Source organism: Mytilus edulis, chromosome 7 (genome assembly GCF_963676685.1).
Source record: "Mytilus edulis chromosome 7, xbMytEdul2.2, whole genome shotgun sequence".
Lineage (NCBI taxonomy): Eukaryota > Metazoa > Mollusca > Bivalvia > Mytilida > Mytilidae > Mytilus > Mytilus edulis.
In genome coordinates, this window is record NC_092350.1 from 60,461,984 (window position 1) to 60,481,575 (window position 19,592).

At 33.9% G+C, this 19,592-nt stretch overlaps 1 protein-coding gene across 1 annotated transcript; it reads left to right on the forward strand.

Moving 5' to 3' along the window:
* Window positions 1–1,363: 1,363 nt before the first annotated feature.
* LOC139483281 (uncharacterized) lies at window positions 1,364–19,152 on the forward strand. Its single transcript, XM_071267311.1, has 5 exons — window positions 1,364–1,375; window positions 1,984–2,041; window positions 5,164–5,391; window positions 6,729–6,977; window positions 18,641–19,152. Exons 1-5 carry the CDS (start codon window positions 1,364–1,366, stop codon window positions 18,889–18,891), a joined length of 798 nt encoding a protein of 265 aa, XP_071123412.1. The 3' UTR covers window positions 18,892–19,152.
* Window positions 19,153–19,592: the final 440 nt, after the last annotated feature.

The following is a 19,592-nucleotide window of genomic DNA, read 5'->3' on the forward strand; positions in this document are numbered from 1 at the left end:
AAAGACGCCAAAATCCTTCCAAATTAAAGAAAAGTTAACCCTAGTTTAGCAGACGATAATCTCTATTTATTAAATTGATTTGATGCTTAATGATTAAATCTTATTAAATTGTTATTTCATAGACATGATAGAGCACTTGAATTGTTTTGAAATCTTTTCTTTTACATCCGGTAATTGTTATATCAACCACAGTATAAAATTCTAATATTGGTATATTTACATGATAGTACGCAATAACTTTAAAATATAAATTAAAACTGGGAGATTCATGGAGCAAAACAAATTTATTAGAATTCTGTTGATTGCTCATCTTTGACGAATAGAACAGAAAGGAATAGTAAGTCATAAATTTTTTTTAATTTGAGTGAAATAATAACTATTTGGGATATTAAGATCTGTAAAAGAAAAGAAAGAAATGATTTGAGGATTTGAGGATTCTAATGCGTGACGACAATTAGGTAAGTATACATATAAGATGTTATAAGATAGATCACGATGGTTTTTGCTGATAGTATCTAGATAGATACTTCACACAATTGTTCATTTGTCGACTACTCTAAGCATTTTTTTCATTTTATGTTATTTGTACGGAAATAAAAAAAAAGTTAACTTCATGCTTTAATTTTTTTAATAAAGGGAAGTGGATGACCAAATCAACTCTTATTCATGCATCAGGGGTCAGTAGATATATGGATCCTGCCTTCTTTTATAAATTACAAAACACACCAAACAACCGATTTATGAACCACGATAATTTGTTTTAACAATGATACTTTCTCCTTCAAGAAGTCAGTTTTTAAAACTCAGTAAACTTGCACATCTCAAATGGAATCGTAGCTTTTGTGTAACTATCACTGGATATTTCTGAAAACATATTTCACAAGCACACAAAAACGTTTAACTTTGAATATAAGCAAATACTTAGTCTTCAAATTATGAAGATGGAATGGCACAATTGGGTTATAAGGTTCCGTAAACAAAACTTCTCAATTCCAGACAAAACAATTGGCCTTAGCATAAGAACGTCAAATGATGACGATTTTAACATAGACAAAATCATTCAGAATCGTTAGAAGCAGGCCATCACGATATGTGTGTTGTATCAAATAAAAAGTAGCTACTTAAATCCTTTGTTAAAAACTTTTTATTTTTGTATTCATGATTAAAAATGACAAAGTTATTGTTTTATATCTTTTTAACTTATAAATTGTTTTCCTTTAAAAAATAAAGTCAAACAAAAAGTTGGATTTTCATTATGTTCAGCATTATTCCTGTTTGTTACTAATAAGATTTAGAACAAACATATCTTTACGATATGATCAACACGTTGTAAACCGTTACAAGTGTCTCGTTTCATTTCGTTATGTCGGAAATGGTACACACAGAAAGAGTTTTATCAAAACCTAAATAATGTTCTTTATAACAACTCAAAATAATGAATTCTATTAGTAAAAAGTAGCTTTTTTATCATTTGTTACACTATTCATAAAAGTTAAATTATAACCTCTTATATGCACAAAAAGGTCTATATGTACTAAAAACACGTCAGAAGCATGGGTTATTCTATATGTATTGATCGATAAGTGTATTTCAATAAATGTATTTTGAGATCAAGAGTGAAAAGAAACAGGAAACCGCTAGTTGCTATTTAGATACTTATTTCATAGAGCACTTAAATGGTTTTGAAATCTTTTGTTTTGCATCCGGTAATTTTTATATCAAAATTATGTATAAAATTCTAATATTGGTATATATTCTTGATATTATGCAGTAACTTTAAAATATAAAGGAAAACTGGGAGGTTCATAGAGCAATACAGATTTATTAGAATTCAGTTGATTGCTTATCTTTGACGAATAGTACAGAAAGGAATGGGAAGTCATATTTTTTTTTATTTGAGTGAAATAATATTTATTTGGGATTTTTCAAATTTTGAGTGTTTTTGAAATTTAAGTTTAAAATGCGTTTTTGTTTTATTTGCAGGGAATGAAGAGTACTACTGTCATTATTTTGCTTGCTAATTGTGTTTCCAGCATTAAAGGTAAATTGTTTGAAATTTAACATTTTCAAGACAATACACTTTCTTATCTACGTGAATAATGGTTGAGCCATGAATTCAGTTATAAGTACAAATAACGTCCCTTTTCTTTGAAAAAAAAGTTTTAAAACAAATCAAACTTTAGCAATGGAATTTCCTCGATCAGCATTTCAGCGCAATCATTACAAACTTATTATACCGCACTATCTCAACGTGACTATTCAGAGAAACATCTATTTTTGTATGTTGTGTAAAAATTATAATATTTACAAAAAAAAATGTACAAATTACAATTTGTACACAAACAGTATTATAAATTATAATTTGTGTGTTGACTTTGTACAAATTGTAACAATAATTTTGTGCAATTTCCGATGCCTTAATTCACTCACATACTCTAACAAAACAATTGATGTATTTCGTGAATGAGGTTTATTGGGTGATCATTAAATACATTTTATGGTGTGTATCGATGCTTTTTTTTAAACAAAATTAATACTATAAATTATAGTAAAAGTTATAAGGGAATTTTATTCAAATTTTGTACAAAGTGTAATTCGTAAAAACACTTTTTATACAAATTACAATTGATAGCTTCACATTTGCCATTTCATTTTATTTTAAGTAATAATGTGTCAAAATCTTTGGAAATATCTTAAAGATGTGAAGCAATCCGTCTATAGTCGTAAGTATCATAATGACATTTATCTGACATGTTCATTTTTATTTAAGGTAAGGTTGGCTTGAATTCTGGATCTTTTTTTTATTGATATTATACTAATATGTTACATCATTTTGTTCAGGAGGACGTATCCAATCAATTAAAAAAAATAGAACATCGTCACTTTTTTTAAGGTGGAAAGCTCAAAATTGCGATTTTTTTACGTTGTTTTAAGGAAGATTGTGTTTAAACTCTTCTGGAATATGCCAGTGACTATAAAAAAATAAAACTGAATAATATATATATATATAAATAATTGTGGTCCATTCATTAGTAATACATTTTAATTCAAAAGTTCATTAAAAAAAATCCTATAAACAAGACTTTTAAATATATGGGCTAAAAAACACCGTAGCCATGGGAACAATAAGCCAAACATATCCCTTTTCTTGGTTCACCGTTTTTGTAAAAAAAAAACCTATGAACTAAGCGATTTAACTATTTGCATCATTATGACCTAAGAAAATTGATTTGTCCCCGAACTGGTTTTTACGGTGATGAGCGTTATGGCATTTCTGTAAAACACAAAAAAACATTTTTTGTAAATCTGTAAAGAAGATTTCCTATTGAAGGTAATCTTTTCACAGCAACTTTTTACAATGAATCATTTGGTCTTGTAACACTTTAATATTGATCATAATCAATTTGAGAAAGCAGTGATAATTTTTTTTTTGCCCACATCTATCAGTCGGAAGGGGAGGTGTTGATAACTTTGGTCATACTTGTGTATAAAAGCATGTACAATTCTCTGAGTTTAAAGATATTTAAGTTGTGAGCAAAATATTGTATTCTGTGCGCACAATATATTCAAGTTGAACGCACAATATATTATTTTTTGCGAAGAACATTATATTGTTTTTTGCATGTAACTAGCGGGGCTCTGTATTTCAAAGGGTGGTTACTGATTATAGGAAACAAGGTTATTAGACTTATAGAATACACAGATACCAATTAGTCAACTCTCCACAATAGACAACATTGCACAGACATTAAAAACTAGAGGTCACCGTATGTCCTTCAACAATGAGTTCTCCCATCCTTCATATAAAAGAAAAAACTTACCGCCTGATTTATGAGCACAATAATGAACGAAACACAATTATGATATATAGAAACAAACGAAAACCACTGAATCAAGGGCTCCTGAACACGAAAAAACAGATCTCCGAAGAAAATTCAAAACGTAAAGTTCCTAAACAAATCATGGCAGAATCAAGCTCTAACACATCAAATGGATAAAAACTGTCATATATACAAATGTACACACCGAATTATGACGGAGTTAAACAAGTTTGTTGGTTGTCTTTTAAATAATAATTGTTCTCTTTTTGACATGAGGTTGTCAATTTTTCTTAAGAATTTTGAACGACCCCTTTATAGAATTTTTACTTCTAATTTCACTGAAATTAAAGACAGTCAATAGATTTGTTACCATGTCAATAATAATATAATTTGATATCTATAGGGTCTAATAACTCGCATGATTCAGTGTCCTCTATCGATTAGTCTCCTCTACATTGTTAACGGATCTATCGATAGTGAGTCGGACTATAACGACTGGATAAGTTGGGTGAAGACGACGATGACTAGAATTACTGATTTCAATCCGTGGCCGGATCTTTTTAAAAGAGTGGAAATAAGTGATGATAACGACTTTTTAAAGTGCTGCTATCAATAATACAAACATTCAGAACTGTAGTTGCAACTGAACTTTGTCCAATCATTTGATGATCAAGAGAAAACAATCTATATGACGATAATTAATTCAAACTCCCGTTTTAACTGAATTAGTTTGATGTGTTTCCAAGTGTAAAGACAAATATTTGATGATACTTTTGTCAATTAACACTTTAATGAATGTATAAAATTTTGACATTATGGATGATGTACATATAACTGCAAAGTACATATAATCATTTTATTATGAAATTGTTATTTATTGATTGATTAGTTGGCTTGCCATCTTTCGTAGATATGTACATGTATGACTCTCGGTATTATAGAACGTCCAAGTCTATCTTTTAAACAAATGAAACACGATTCCTTGTTTGTGCATGCATTTTTGATATTGAGAAAACTGTTTGAAGGTGATATTTGTGTTGATCTTTTTTTTCTTTAGCTTGTTTTCTTTGTTTTCATCGCTAAATCATTACAAACAGCTGCGATGTAACATTTAGTGATTAACTTTCATTAACATATCGCTATCCGATTTTTGTGTATTCGACATCTCTTTATTTTCACTGATTACTATAAAAAAAAACATAGTTACATTGTGGTTTTGCATAAGATGATGCTTTCTGAGACTGCTTATGATTTTATTTGTTAAAAAATTCTAAATTTATAATAATATGTACAATATGTTATCAGTGTATAAATACATCTGTGTATACCTTGTATATTTTAGGAAATAACATTGCATTAGGAAAACCAACTAAGCAATCAACAACTTACCTTACATATACATCCGAACGTGCTGTCGATGGAAACTATATAGAATGGTTACCATCAAGTGTGTATGGTTGTACACAGTCTATCAACTCACATACCAGTGAGTTAAGCTGGTGGGCAGTTGACCTTGAAGGACATTACAAAGTCACACATGTTGTTATATATAATAGAAAATCTTCATGTTGTAAGTAGAAACCCGTAGATAAAACTAGAGTAAGACTCAAAAATCTAAAATAACATAAATGTCGAACTTCAAGAAAAATTCAAAACGCAAAGTCCTTTACAAAATGGCAAAATCAAAAGCTCAAAAATATTTCAAAAATGGAAAACAAATGTCATATTCCTAATTTGGTACTGACATTTCATTATATAGAAAATGGAGAATAAGACCTTGTTGTAAAACAACCCAAACCTGTCAATTGTATGACAGTTGTATAGTTATCCCTAGATTCATAAATTGTACACGAAACTCAAAGCGAAAATATAAATGTCATCAATATCTTCCTTCATAAGGTAGTAGCCCTAAAATGAAACATGAAGGATATTTTCACATAATAGCAAACACATTTAACTCCAAATAGGAATCTTCATCCTTTATTTTCCTCTATGTATTCAAACTACTCTGAAAAATAAAAAAAAACAGCACGTTATAAATTCAATGCGTCCGACGCGCTTTTCTGATTTTGCTTTTCATCACGAACGCTCAAAGCTGATTATTTCAAAGCTTAAGATGTATAAGGACCGAAAACATTGAAGATAATACATCAAATGGTAAATATTTCTATTAAATTAACATTGAAATACACTATATAGACTTGTCTGACAAACACATATACAGGAACATGCCATAACTGATTGTTTGTTCCCAAGTTGGCAATATGGCAGTTGTTCTCAATTCGTTTGGTGTGTTTGAGCTTTTTATTTTGTCATTTCACTTAACCGTTTTGAATTGTCCTTGGAGTTCGGTATTTTTTGCTTTTTCATTTTCAATTAATTCACCTTTTATAATGTACTTCAGTATCTCTTTAACATATGGTTTCACATTTGTGCTGTGTTGACACTGGGTGGGAGAAACAATAATGAAATATTCCAGCTGACTAGTCGATGACAAACTGACAAGGTCATAGCAAAAACGAAAATTAAACGAACAAAAGGCACACAACAGTATACAAATCAAAACATCACATAGAATATGTAGAACACAACAAAAAGATACCAAATAACCCCAATCTCACATAAAACTGAGGTTGATATCGGAAGCTTCGAATGTTAGTAATAAAAATGTTCGTGATACGCCCATTCGTTGTTTTAAGATAAGATATGGATAAACTTTAGTCTAGACATTTTAAATTGCAATAAAAGAAACAAATGAATAAGGCTTATAAATGCGAAGTGACAGTAACCTAAAACTTAAAAAAGACTGAATAATCATAGGAATCAAAATAACAAAAAAAATGGGTGTAATATTTTAGTTTTTTGTTTGTTTTTGGTTCTCATTAACATCAATGATTGTCATTTAAGCTAACTGGTTACAGAACTATGACATTGATGTAATAGAATACTCAAAACGTTTTGGTGATAAATGGGCAACATTCCAAAAAGGAAGGACATCACTTTGTCATTATCAGCAGCCAGTTTCATTATTAATGAATGCAACATGCCCTCCTGATGTGAAAGGCAGATTCGTACGGATAAAAAGACGAATCAACGCTTTTCCACTATGTCTCTGTGAAGTAGAAGTTTATGGCGAACTTATAACAAACATGACAGGTATATTTCATTTAAAATTTAGGATTTTGTCTCCCACATGCATAGCTCTGATTCAGATTGCAAGTTATTTATTTTTTTTCAGTCGTGTTTAGATGACGTTTTGTTTTTTAAAAGGTTAGCTTCAAGCATCACTGATCATAAGTAAATGTTTTTTGAGACAGAATTTTCTTATAATTTGCCAAAATGAAGATTTTACTATGCTTTTTTCAAAAATATAATAAAAAGTATGGGTCACCGTGCTATTTTTCAAGATATGATTCATTGAAAATTGCCTAAATTTGGTTAGTTTGTTCATGGATAAACACATAAGAGAACATAACAAAATTTCTATGAGATAGAATTTTGAAATAAATTGTGAGAAGATAGGTTTCATTATATGTTTTAAGAAAATAAAAAGAAAACATGGTGTCGCCGAACTTGTTTTCTTGCCACAAGTAAAAATAAAACATTTCCCTATTAGCCCAGTATAAATTTTGTACTAAAAGAGTTATCTCCCTTAAATGGCTCATTAGGAAAAAATGATTTTAAAACCCAAAAAGGTTGATATTTGTTAACATTTTCTAATTAATACAATAAATTAACAAGTTTTCTTTATATAAATAAACAGTCTAACCATTAAATTTCAAATCTGTTTCAAAATTTGCTGTTTTGGGCAAATAACTAGACCGATTTTGTACTGTGATTGTACAATCCAAGATGGCGGTATACCATGAATCTACCTTAAATGTCAAATGACTCTAGTTGGCAGTAAAAAACAATCTAAAGTTCAAATTGAATACCTACACAACAGTGCCATGTGCTGATTTTAGTTGCACGTTATCATACATAATATTTTGTCGACAAACAAAGTCAGTAATTTATAAATACTTATGAAATGAAAACATTAAATATAACATCAAATACATTCACATAAGCAATTCATTATAAAATAAAATAACTGTGAGACACGTCTTATAGTGTCGGTTTTTTCGTATTGAATGGTTACATACCATGAAGGGCATGAATACAAATAACGATCTAAGAACAGACAACTGGAAGAAATTAATTTCAATCTTATTCAGTTCCTTCAAACGGAGTTAGGTAGTTTATGAGCGTTAGTAATAATTGAAGAAATGAAATAACATTTATTCAATAATTACTTATGCTCACAGACTACCTAACTCTATACACATAAAGTTCACACAAGCCTCATAACACTAATAACAACCAAATTAAAGTCAAAATTGAATACCAACACGACAGTGCCATGTGCTAAACTATAATGTTTATCTTGTTCATAGAACTTAATTCACATTGAAAATTAAGAGTCGATATTATTAATTTTATAAATCTAAGTTTTTGGAAACAAATACTCTATATTATAAGGGGCCTTCAATATAACATTCATTTGCGGTCTCTGAACCCCATCTATCATGTCGTTTGAACAATCGATTGGAAATGCCTAAATAAGCGCAAGTTTCAGATCCACCAGAACGTAAACTGTGTGATCCATAATTCTGAATATCTGACACATATGGTTGAACATTTCCAATAAATAATTATCGCATACGTGTGTAAGACACTTTATTATTATCCTTCTGAAGTACATATCGATCCTTGAATTAGTTAAATTTGTGTTAAAACAAATTCTTCTGAACCCGTCGAAATATCCACCCACTACAAATATAACATTAAAATTCTATACTGAATCCATACAGGCTATACCTACAGAATTGCCATAACGATAATTCTAATATGACGTGCTTCTTTCGCTTTGTAAACAACACCGTGATAAAATTCTCGATATATATATATATATATATATACAACTCGTCTAAACATCAACCCAACAATGTTAGATCTGTAAATTTGCTTTCGCAAATTTTTGGTTCTTCCCTCGCCGGGATTCGAACCCATGCTACTGTGATATCGTGACACCAAATCGCCTGCACTGCAGCCGTCCCGCTAGACCACACGACCACCTGGGCTCTCTAAAAAGAGCTTTCGGTGGGCATGTGTTACCTTTCCACGTCAGTTTTAATCTAGCGGCGTACTACAGTACATGATATATAAGGCATGAAGATGTTATTGTTACAGATCAGCTAAATTATCTATAGTAAAGGATCCTACAAATTAATGTAAGATACAGTCACAGAAAATAATTATATTCATAAGTACGTCTGAGTCAGTGACAACCCTACAACAGATGTATCCATCGGATCGCCATCAATGATAGTGATACATGGCTGTGTACATAATGTATATACAACTCGTCTAAACATCAACCCAACAATGTAAGATCTGTAAATTTGCTTTCGCAAATTTTTGGTTTTTCCCTCGCCGGGATTCGAACCCATGCTACTGTGATATCGTGACACCAAATCGCCTGCACTGCAGCCGTCCCGCTAGACCACACGACCACCTGGGCTCTCTAAAAAGAGCTTTTGGTGGGCATGTGTTACCTTTCCACGTCAGTTTTAATCTAGCGGCGTACTACAGTACATGATATATAAGGCATGAAGATGTTATTGTTACAGATCAGCTAAATTATCTATAGTAAAGGATCCTACAAATTAATGTAAGATACAGTCACAAAAAATAATTATATTCATAAGAACGTCTGAGTCAGTGACAACCCTACAACAGATGTATCCATCGGATCGCCATCAATGATAGTGATACATGGCTGTGTACATAATGTATATACAACTCGTCTAAACATCAACCCAACAATGTTAGATCTGTAAATTTGCTTTCGCAAATTTTTGGTTCTTCCCTCGCCGGGATTCGAACCCATGCTACTGTGATATCGTGACACCAAATCGCCTGCACTGCAGCCGTCCCGCTAGACCACACGACCACCTGGGCTCTCTAAAAAGAGCTTTCGGTGGGCATGTGTTACCTTTCCACGTCAGTTTTAATCTAGCGGCGTACTACAGTACATGATATATAAGGCATGAAGATGTTATTGTTACAGATCAGCTAAATTATCTATAGTAAAGGATCCTACAAATTAATGTAAGATACAGTCACAGAAAATAATTATATTCATAAGTACGTCTGAGTCAGTGACAACCCTACAACAGATGTATCCATCGGATCGCCATCAATGATAGTGATACATGGCTGTGTACATAATGTATATACAACTCGTCTAAACATCAACCCAACAATGTTAGATCTGTAAATTTGCTTTCGCAAATTTTTGGTTCTTCCCTCGCCGGGATTCGAACCCATGCTACTGTGATATCGTGACACCAAATCGCCTGCACTGCAGCCGTCCCGCTAGACCACACGACCACCTGGGCTCTCTAAAAAGAGCTTTCGGTGGGCATGTGTTACCTTTCCACGTCAGTTTTAATCTAGCGGCGTACTACAGTACATGATATATAAGGCATGAAGATGTTATTGTTACAGATCAGCTAAATTATCTATAGTAAAGGATCCTACAAATTAATGTAAGATACAGTCACAGAAAATAATTATATTCATAAGTACGTCTGAGTCAGTGACAACCCTACAACAGATGTATCCATCGGATCGCCATCAATGATAGTGATACATGGCTGTGTACATAATGTATATACAACTCGTCTAAACATCAACCCAACAATGTTAGATCTGTAAATTTGCTTTCGCAAATTTTTGGTTCTTCCCTCGCCGGGATTCGAACCCATGCTACTGTGATATCGTGACACCAAATCGCCTGCACTGCAGCCGTCCCGCTAGACCACACGACCACCTGGGCTCTCTAAAAAGAGCTTTCGGTGGGCATGTGTTACCTTTCCACGTCAGTTTTAATCTAGCGGCGTACTACAGTACATGATATATAAGGCATGAAGATGTTATTGTTACAGATCAGCTAAATTATCTATAGTAAAGGATCCTACAAATTAATGTAAGATACAGTCACAGAAAATAATTATATTCATAAGTACGTCTGAGTCAGTGACAACCCTACAACAGATGTATCCATCGGATCGCCATCAATGATAGTGATACATGGCTGTTTACATAATGTATATACAACTCGTCTAAACATCAACCCAACAATGTTAGATCTGTAAATTTGCTTTCGCAAATTTTTGGTTCTTCCCTCGCCGGGATTCGAACCCATGCTACTGTGATATCGTGACACCAAATCGCCTGCACTGCAGCCGTCCCGCTAGACCACACGACCACCTGGGCTCTCTAAAAAGAGCTTTCGGTGGGCATGTGTTACCTTTCCACGTCAGTTTTAATCTAGCGGCGTACTACAGTACATGATATATAAGGCATGAAGATGTTATTGTTACAGATCAGCTAAATTATCTATAGTAAAGGATCCTACAAATTAATGTAAGATACAGTCACAGAAAATAATTATATTCATAAGTACGTCTGAGTCAGTGACAACCCTACAACAGATGTATCCATCGGATCGCCATCAATGATAGTGATACATGGCTGTGTACATAATGTATATACAACTCGTCTAAACATCAACCCAACAATGTTAGATCTGTAAATTTGCTTTCGCAAATTTTTGGTTCTTCCCTCGCCGGGATTCGAACCCATGCTACTGTGATATCGTGACACCAAATCGCCTGCACTGCAGTCGTCCCGCTAGACCACACGACCACCTGGGCTCTCTAAAAAGAGCTTTCGGTGGGCATGTGTTACCTTTCCACGTCAGTTTTAATCTAGCGGCGTACTACAGTACATGATATATAAGGCATGAAGATGTTATTGTTACAGATCAGCTAAATTATCTATAGTAAAGGATCCTACAAATTAATGTAAGATACAGTCACAGAAAATAATTATATTCATAAGTACGTCTGAGTCAGTGACAACCCTACAACAGATGTATCCATCGGATCGCCATCAATGATAGTGATACATGGCTGTGTACATAATGTATATACAACTCGTCTAAACATCAACCCAACAATGTTAGATCTGTAAATTTGCTTTCGCAAATTTTTGGTTCTTCCCTCGCCGGGATTCGAACCCATGCTACTGTGATATCGTGACACCAAATCGCCTGCACTGCAGCCGTCCCGCTAGACCACACGACCACCTGGGCTCTCTAAAAAGAGCTTTCGGTGGGCATGTGTTACCTTTCCACGTCAGTTTTAATCTAGCGGCGTACTACAGTACATGATATATAAGGCATGAAGATGTTATTGTTACAGATCAGCTAAATTATCTATAGTAAAGGATCCTACAAATTAATGTAAGATACAGTCACAGAAAATAATTATATTCATAAGTACGTCTGAGTCAGTGACAACCCTACAACAGATGTATCCATCGGATCGCCATCAATGATAGTGATACATGGCTGTGTACATAATGTATATACAACTCGTCTAAACATCAACCCAACAATGTTAGATCTGTAAATTTGCTTTCGCAAATTTTTGGTTCTTCCCTCGCCGGGATTCGAACCCATGCTACTGTGATATCGTGACACCAAATCGCCTGCACTGCAGTCGTCCCGCTAGACCACACGACCACCTGGGCTCTCTAAAAAGAGCTTTCGGTGGGCATGTGTTACCTTTCCACGTCAGTTTTAATCTAGCGGCGTACTACAGTACATGATATATAAGGCATGAAGATGTTATTGTTACAGATCAGCTAAATTATCTATAGTAAAGGATCCTACAAATTAATGTAAGATACAGTCACAGAAAATAATTATATTCATAAGTACGTCTGAGTCAGTGACAACCCTACAACAGATGTATCCATCGGATCGCCATCAATGATAGTGATACATGGCTGTGTACATAATGTATATACAACTCGTCTAAACATCAACCCAACAATGTTAGATCTGTAAATTTGCTTTCGCAAATTTTTGGTTCTTCCCTCGCCGGGATTCGAACCCATGCTACTGTGATATCGTGACACCAAATCGCCTGCACTGCAGCCGTCCCGCTAGACCACACGACCACCTGGGCTCTCTAAAAAGAGCTTTCGGTGGGCATGTGTTACCTTTCCACGTCAGTTTTAATCTAGCGGCGTACTACAGTACATGATATATAAGGCATGAAGATGTTATTGTTACAGATCAGCTAAATTATCTATAGTAAAGGATCCTACAAATTAATGTAAGATACAGTCACAGAAAATAATTATATTCATAAGTACGTCTGAGTCAGTGACAACCCTACAACAGATGTATCCATCGGATCGCCATCAATGATAGTGATACATGGCTGTGTACATAATGTATATACAACTCGTCTAAACATCAACCCAACAATGTTAGATCTGTAAATTTGCTTTCGCAAATTTTTGGTTCTTCCCTCGCCGGGATTCGAACCCATGCTACTGTGATATCGTGACACCAAATCGCCTGCACTGCAGCCGTCCCGCTAGACCACACGACCACCTGGGCTCTCTAAAAAGAGCTTTCGGTGGGCATGTGTTACCTTTCCACGTCAGTTTTAATCTAGCGGCGTACTACAGTACATGATATATAAGGCATGAAGATGTTATTGTTACAGATCAGCTAAATTATCTATAGTAAAGGATCCTACAAATTAATGTAAGATACAGTCACAGAAAATAATTATATTCATAAGTACGTCTGAGTCAGTGACAACCCTACAACAGATGTATCCATCGGATCGCCATCAATGATAGTGATACATGGCTGTGTACATAATGTATATACAACTCGTCTAAACATCAACCCAACAATGTTAGATCTGTAAATTTGCTTTCGCAAATTTTTGGTTCTTCCCTCGCCGGGATTCGAACCCATGCTACTGTGATATCGTGACACCAAATCGCCTGCACTGCAGCCGTCCCGCTAGACCACACGACCACCTGGGCTCTCTAAAAAGAGCTTTCGGTGGGCATGTGTTACCTTTCCACGTCAGTTTTAATCTAGCGGCGTACTACAGTACATGATATATAAGGCATGAAGATGTTATTGTTACAGATCAGCTAAATTATCTATAGTAAAGGATCCTACAAATTAATGTAAGATACAGTCACAGAAAATAATTATATTCATAAGTACGTCTGAGTCAGTGACAACCCTACAACAGATGTATCCATCGGATCGCCATCAATGATAGTGATACATGGCTGTGTACATAATGTATATACAACTCGTCTAAACATCAACCCAACAATGTTAGATCTGTAAATTTGCTTTCGCAAATTTTTGGTTCTTCCCTCGCCGGGATTCGAACCCATGCTACTGTGATATCGTGACACCAAATCGCCTGCACTGCAGTCGTCCCGCTAGACCACACGACCACCTGGGCTCTCTAAAAAGAGCTTTCGGTGGGCATGTGTTACCTTTCCACGTCAGTTTTAATCTAGCGGCGTACTACAGTACATGATATATAAGGCATGAAGATGTTATTGTTACAGATCAGCTAAATTATCTATAGTAAAGGATCCTACAAATTAATGTAAGATACAGTCACAGAAAATAATTATATTCATAAGTACGTCTGAGTCAGTGACAACCCTACAACAGATGTATCCATCGGATCGCCATCAATGATAGTGATACATGGCTGTGTACATAATGTATATACAACTCGTCTAAACATCAACCCAACAATGTTAGATCTGTAAATTTGCTTTCGCAAATTTTTGGTTCTTCCCTCGCCGGGATTCGAACCCATGCTACTGTGATATCGTGACACCAAATCGCCTGCACTGCAGCCGTCCCGCTAGACCACACGACCACCTGGGCTCTCTAAAAAGAGCTTTCGGTGGGCATGTGTTACCTTTCCACGTCAGTTTTAATCTAGCGGCGTACTACAGTACATGATATATAAGGCATGAAGATGTTATTGTTACAGATCAGCTAAATTATCTATAGTAAAGGATCCTACAAATTAATGTAAGATACAGTCACAGAAAATAATTATATTCATAAGTACGTCTGAGTCAGTGACAACCCTACAACAGATGTATCCATCGGATCGCCATCAATGATAGTGATACATGGCTGTGTACATAATGTATATACAACTCGTCTAAACATCAACCCAACAATGTTAGATCTGTAAATTTGCTTTCGCAAATTTTTGGTTCTTCCCTCGCCGGGATTCGAACCCATGCTACTGTGATATCGTGACACCAAATCGCCTGCACTGCAGCCGTCCCGCTAGACCACACGACCACCTGGGCTCTCTAAAAAGAGCTTTCGGTGGGCATGTGTTACCTTTCCACGTCAGTTTTAATCTAGCGGCGTACTACAGTACATGATATATAAGGCATGAAGATGTTATTGTTACAGATCAGCTAAATTATCTATAGTAAAGGATCCTACAAATTAATGTAAGATACAGTCACAGAAAATAATTATATTCATAAGTACGTCTGAGTCAGTGACAACCCTACAACAGATGTATCCATCGGATCGCCATCAATGATAGTGATACATGGCTGTGTACATAATGTATATATACTTAGCGCAGACTCCAAGATGAACACAAATGGCTGTTTAAATATGCCTCCCACGTAAATCCACATGCATCGTATTCGTTGTGGATTTCGCTGTGTTAACAATTACAATTGAATAAAACCCTACAGAACATTTATTCTGATTCTGACGCATAACAAAAAGAATTTACACATTAGAGAACGGAAAAATGAACAAAAACAAAATAAATTAAAATTCCGCGAAATTCCAGTAATGATTTTTGCGCATTAACGCCATTTAAAAACATGACGTCATACGAATAAAAACGTTAAAGCTGAAGGTTTTTCTATTGCGTTTACCTTCTAAACTCGGATAAAATTGCATTATAATAAAGTATTCAGGTAGGTGTTGCTTGTTTTCTGTTCTATTGCATTATTCGCACATTTACTGATTTCATCAAGTCAACATGGCGGCTCCTTGGTTACAACATGTCAACAGTGATTTTGACGGTAGCTTACGATAAAAAATATAGATTTAAAATTGCAAATGTTGGGTTTACTGGGAAGTAAAAAAGGAATCACATTTTTTTTTCTAGCGGTTAGTTAAGAAATCATTCATGCAGGTTTATTAGATTTGTTTTATATTTGTCGAACAGTGGGTAAAATAGAACAGCCACACACACGGTATATCCATCATCGCTTCAGTTTTTAAATGATCGTATTTGTCCTATTAGAATCGAAATAAGTCATGGAAGCCATAGATTTGTTGTAAATTTACACATGGCCTGGGCCGTGATATTCGTTAATTTTATCCCTCGCTGACGCTCAGGATAAAATTCGAATAGCACGGCCCAGGCCATGTGTAATTTTCCAACAAATCTATGGCTTCCATGAATTATTTCTTAAATATATTTTTTTTATTTTTGGAATAAATATAGATACATAGCCTATTTCAAAGTTGATATCACATATTAGTATATTCAATTACTCGGAAACTCTACAAAATAAAATAACGAATAAGCAAGTAAAAACGCGCAAATGATACGCTGTGACATAATATTATATTCCTCAAGAAATAAACTATTCAGTTTAGATAGGAGCTCTCTGTTTTTGTAGCTAAGCGACGTATTGTACCTTCTAACACACAACTAACGTTTGGTAGGAGACGTTTAACCAATCATATTATGTGTGCGTTGTATGCTTTAAAATGCTGAAATAACCGGAATAGCAGTGTGACAGTTATGATAAATGAAAATCCAGAAAGGCGCTTCGGACGCATGAAATTATTGAACATGTTGTTTTTAATTTTTTCACATCACTGGGTCGATACCTCTGCTGGTTGACTATCAGTCCCCGAGGGTATTATCAGCTCAGTAGTTAGTACTTCGGTACTGACATGATATAACAAACTTTTCTAAAATTGTCTGTTTATAAATTTAGAAATTTTCCAGAAACTGAGGTTTCAACTCCCTCAGGCAAAGTTGACTATAGATGAATTTGGCTATTTGTTTTAATTTTTTTTTTATGATATATAGCCATTCAACAGTTTCGGTTCTTATACGTCCCTCGGATTTCAAATGTTTTGCTTTAGGCGTTTCTGATGAAGGTAAATCCAGAAAATTGCTTCAGACGCATGATATTATTAAACGTGTTGTTTTCAATTTTTTTTATGAACTAATGAAGATAAATAAAGTGTAACGTATAAGGGTTTCGCCGGTAAACTATGGTATCCATGGTTTGAATGGTTTTAGTACTAGTAATTTTTGGGACCCTTTATAGCTTGCTGTTCGGTGTGAGCCAATGCTCCGTGTTGAAGGCGTATCTTGACCTATAATTGATTACTTTTATAAACTGCTACTTGGATGAAGAGATGTCTCATTGGCACTCATACCACATCTTCCTATATATATGATAAGTTTTAACGGTACAGTCAATTTTAGATTGCAAGGAATTTCCATCAGAAAATAAACATTGGTATGGAAAACAATTAATCTCAGATTCATAAACCTGCAAACACACATGTATAAACAATAATTAAACAATAACTAGATACATAAAGGTAGAAACTACCAACAGAAAAATTCTTGTTAGTACATCTCACAAGACTATGTACAATAGTCTTGAATGCTGAACAAAAGCATTTGAAGGGTTTAGTAAAGTAGTTCTAAACAAGGCTAATGATAGCCTTATTGCCAAAATCTGAAACCAATTTAGACAGACACTAATACAGCCTCGACAATATCATCTGTAAAATATAGATTCATCAACAAAATTACAAACCTCATGCATATCAGTATTATTTTCTAAAATTTAGCCTCGAAGCTAACATCTTAGATTTAATATCAGTATTACCAAAAATGGCTTTCTTGCTTTTATCTGGAGTATAAAACTCCTTACCGCTAGGTAATTCAACATACGCAATAACTTTATCTGTACAATAGCCCTAATTTAGGCATAATATCGGCCCATAGCTTGCGGATCGGCAACAAGGAATAATTTATTTAAAATATAGTTTGGCATTATCTCATGTAATTAAAAACACGTGGTATAAGAAATACAAACGATACAAAAATACCATCACCACAAAACCAATGTACTGTAAGAGCATCAATATCAGAAGAATTTGCACTGCAAAATCTTGAATACAATATCAGTAACTTGAAATTGTGGCCAAAAACATATAAATCTTTTGCATGACGTCTCACTTAAGCTTCTTTAAAATGAAATATATATATAGTATGGTAATCTCCAATCATCCTTATCAGCAATGCAACTAAAAAAAGCAGCTTGTTCGGCTTTTTTTCCTAGATATCCAACTTATGTCAATGCTGACATTGTACTTCAAACATGCGATAAGTATGTCCAACGTATGTAAAACAGATTGTGTACTGCCCTTGCTTACAATTCTCACAACATTCCATGTTACCTTTTTTTAAATGTTTCTAACCAAACCAGACGTTTAGTTGGTTCCCAAAGTGACTTCTCGGTCGTAGGTTCATTTTGTTCAAAACCGCTTTAAACTAAATATAGCTAAACGTGTTCTGAAACAGTCTTGCATATTTCTAGATATTGTTCAATACCTAACCCATCATCAAGATTCATAATAACTTGTTTACCTTATGATCGCCATTCTTAACAAGCCGCCTTTTTCAGTAAAGTAAAAAGAAAACAAGCTGTACTCAAATAAAATTGTAAAATAAGAAACACGAAAAATGAAGGACTCTTATTGATAACAAACATAAAAACTCTATGCCTGGTTAAACAGAATATATAAAAAAAAACCAGGATAATTTTTATTTCAGAAGAATCTAATCCATATGACACTAAAGCTTACGGATTTCCTGGTAAAGTTTACAATGGCCTATTCCTACAGAAGATGGTTGCCAGGAGTGAAATTGAGTGTACAAACCAATGCATTAGACAAATCGGCTGTTGTGCTGGAATATATAATAAGGTCACAAAAGAATGCTCCTTGATGAGCAAATCTGACAATAATGAAGAAACGACCCATTCGTTTCATGAAGATGACGACTGTTCAACATTTCTGATTTGACGTTGTATCAAGAGCAATGGTATGAATATTTGCCATATCTTTCTTTCATATCTGTGCTTATAAAAGATTATATCTGTTACTTGGTTTTAGATAACTTTTGTTCATTAAAGTCAGATACGGTTCTAACCATGATAGTCCATATGATGAATTCCAGTCAAATGCATGCGTATTTGTTATCGTAAATAATTGTTTATCTTTAATTTTTGATTTTTTTTTATAAATCATGTTTCTAATATAGTATCCTGTTGAATATTTTAATGTATATATTACTAGTCACATGTGTAGCAGGACCTATTAACCAGTCCGTAGCACCTTATATCTCGACGTTGTTGTTGTTGTTGTTGTTGTTGTTTGTGTTTGTAATATGATAATATAAGTACAATGTAAAAATATTTGACCTGGTTTAATCTTTTTTTGTACTTACATTATCCGATTAAAAATACGAACAACAAAACAAAAATTTAAAAAATCGAGATATCAGGTGCTCCAGACTGGTAAACAGGTTCTGCTTACACGTGTGGCATCTATTATATATACATAAATATTTAACAGGATATCGTATTAGACACATGATTTATCAAAAACAAACTTATTTTAACTATAAAAGTTTATTTATGATTAGAGTTGTAGACTTTCTTACTTGTTGGCTATAAAGTCTCATCATCGTTTGTATTATGTTTTTGATATTTAGATATTGTGGC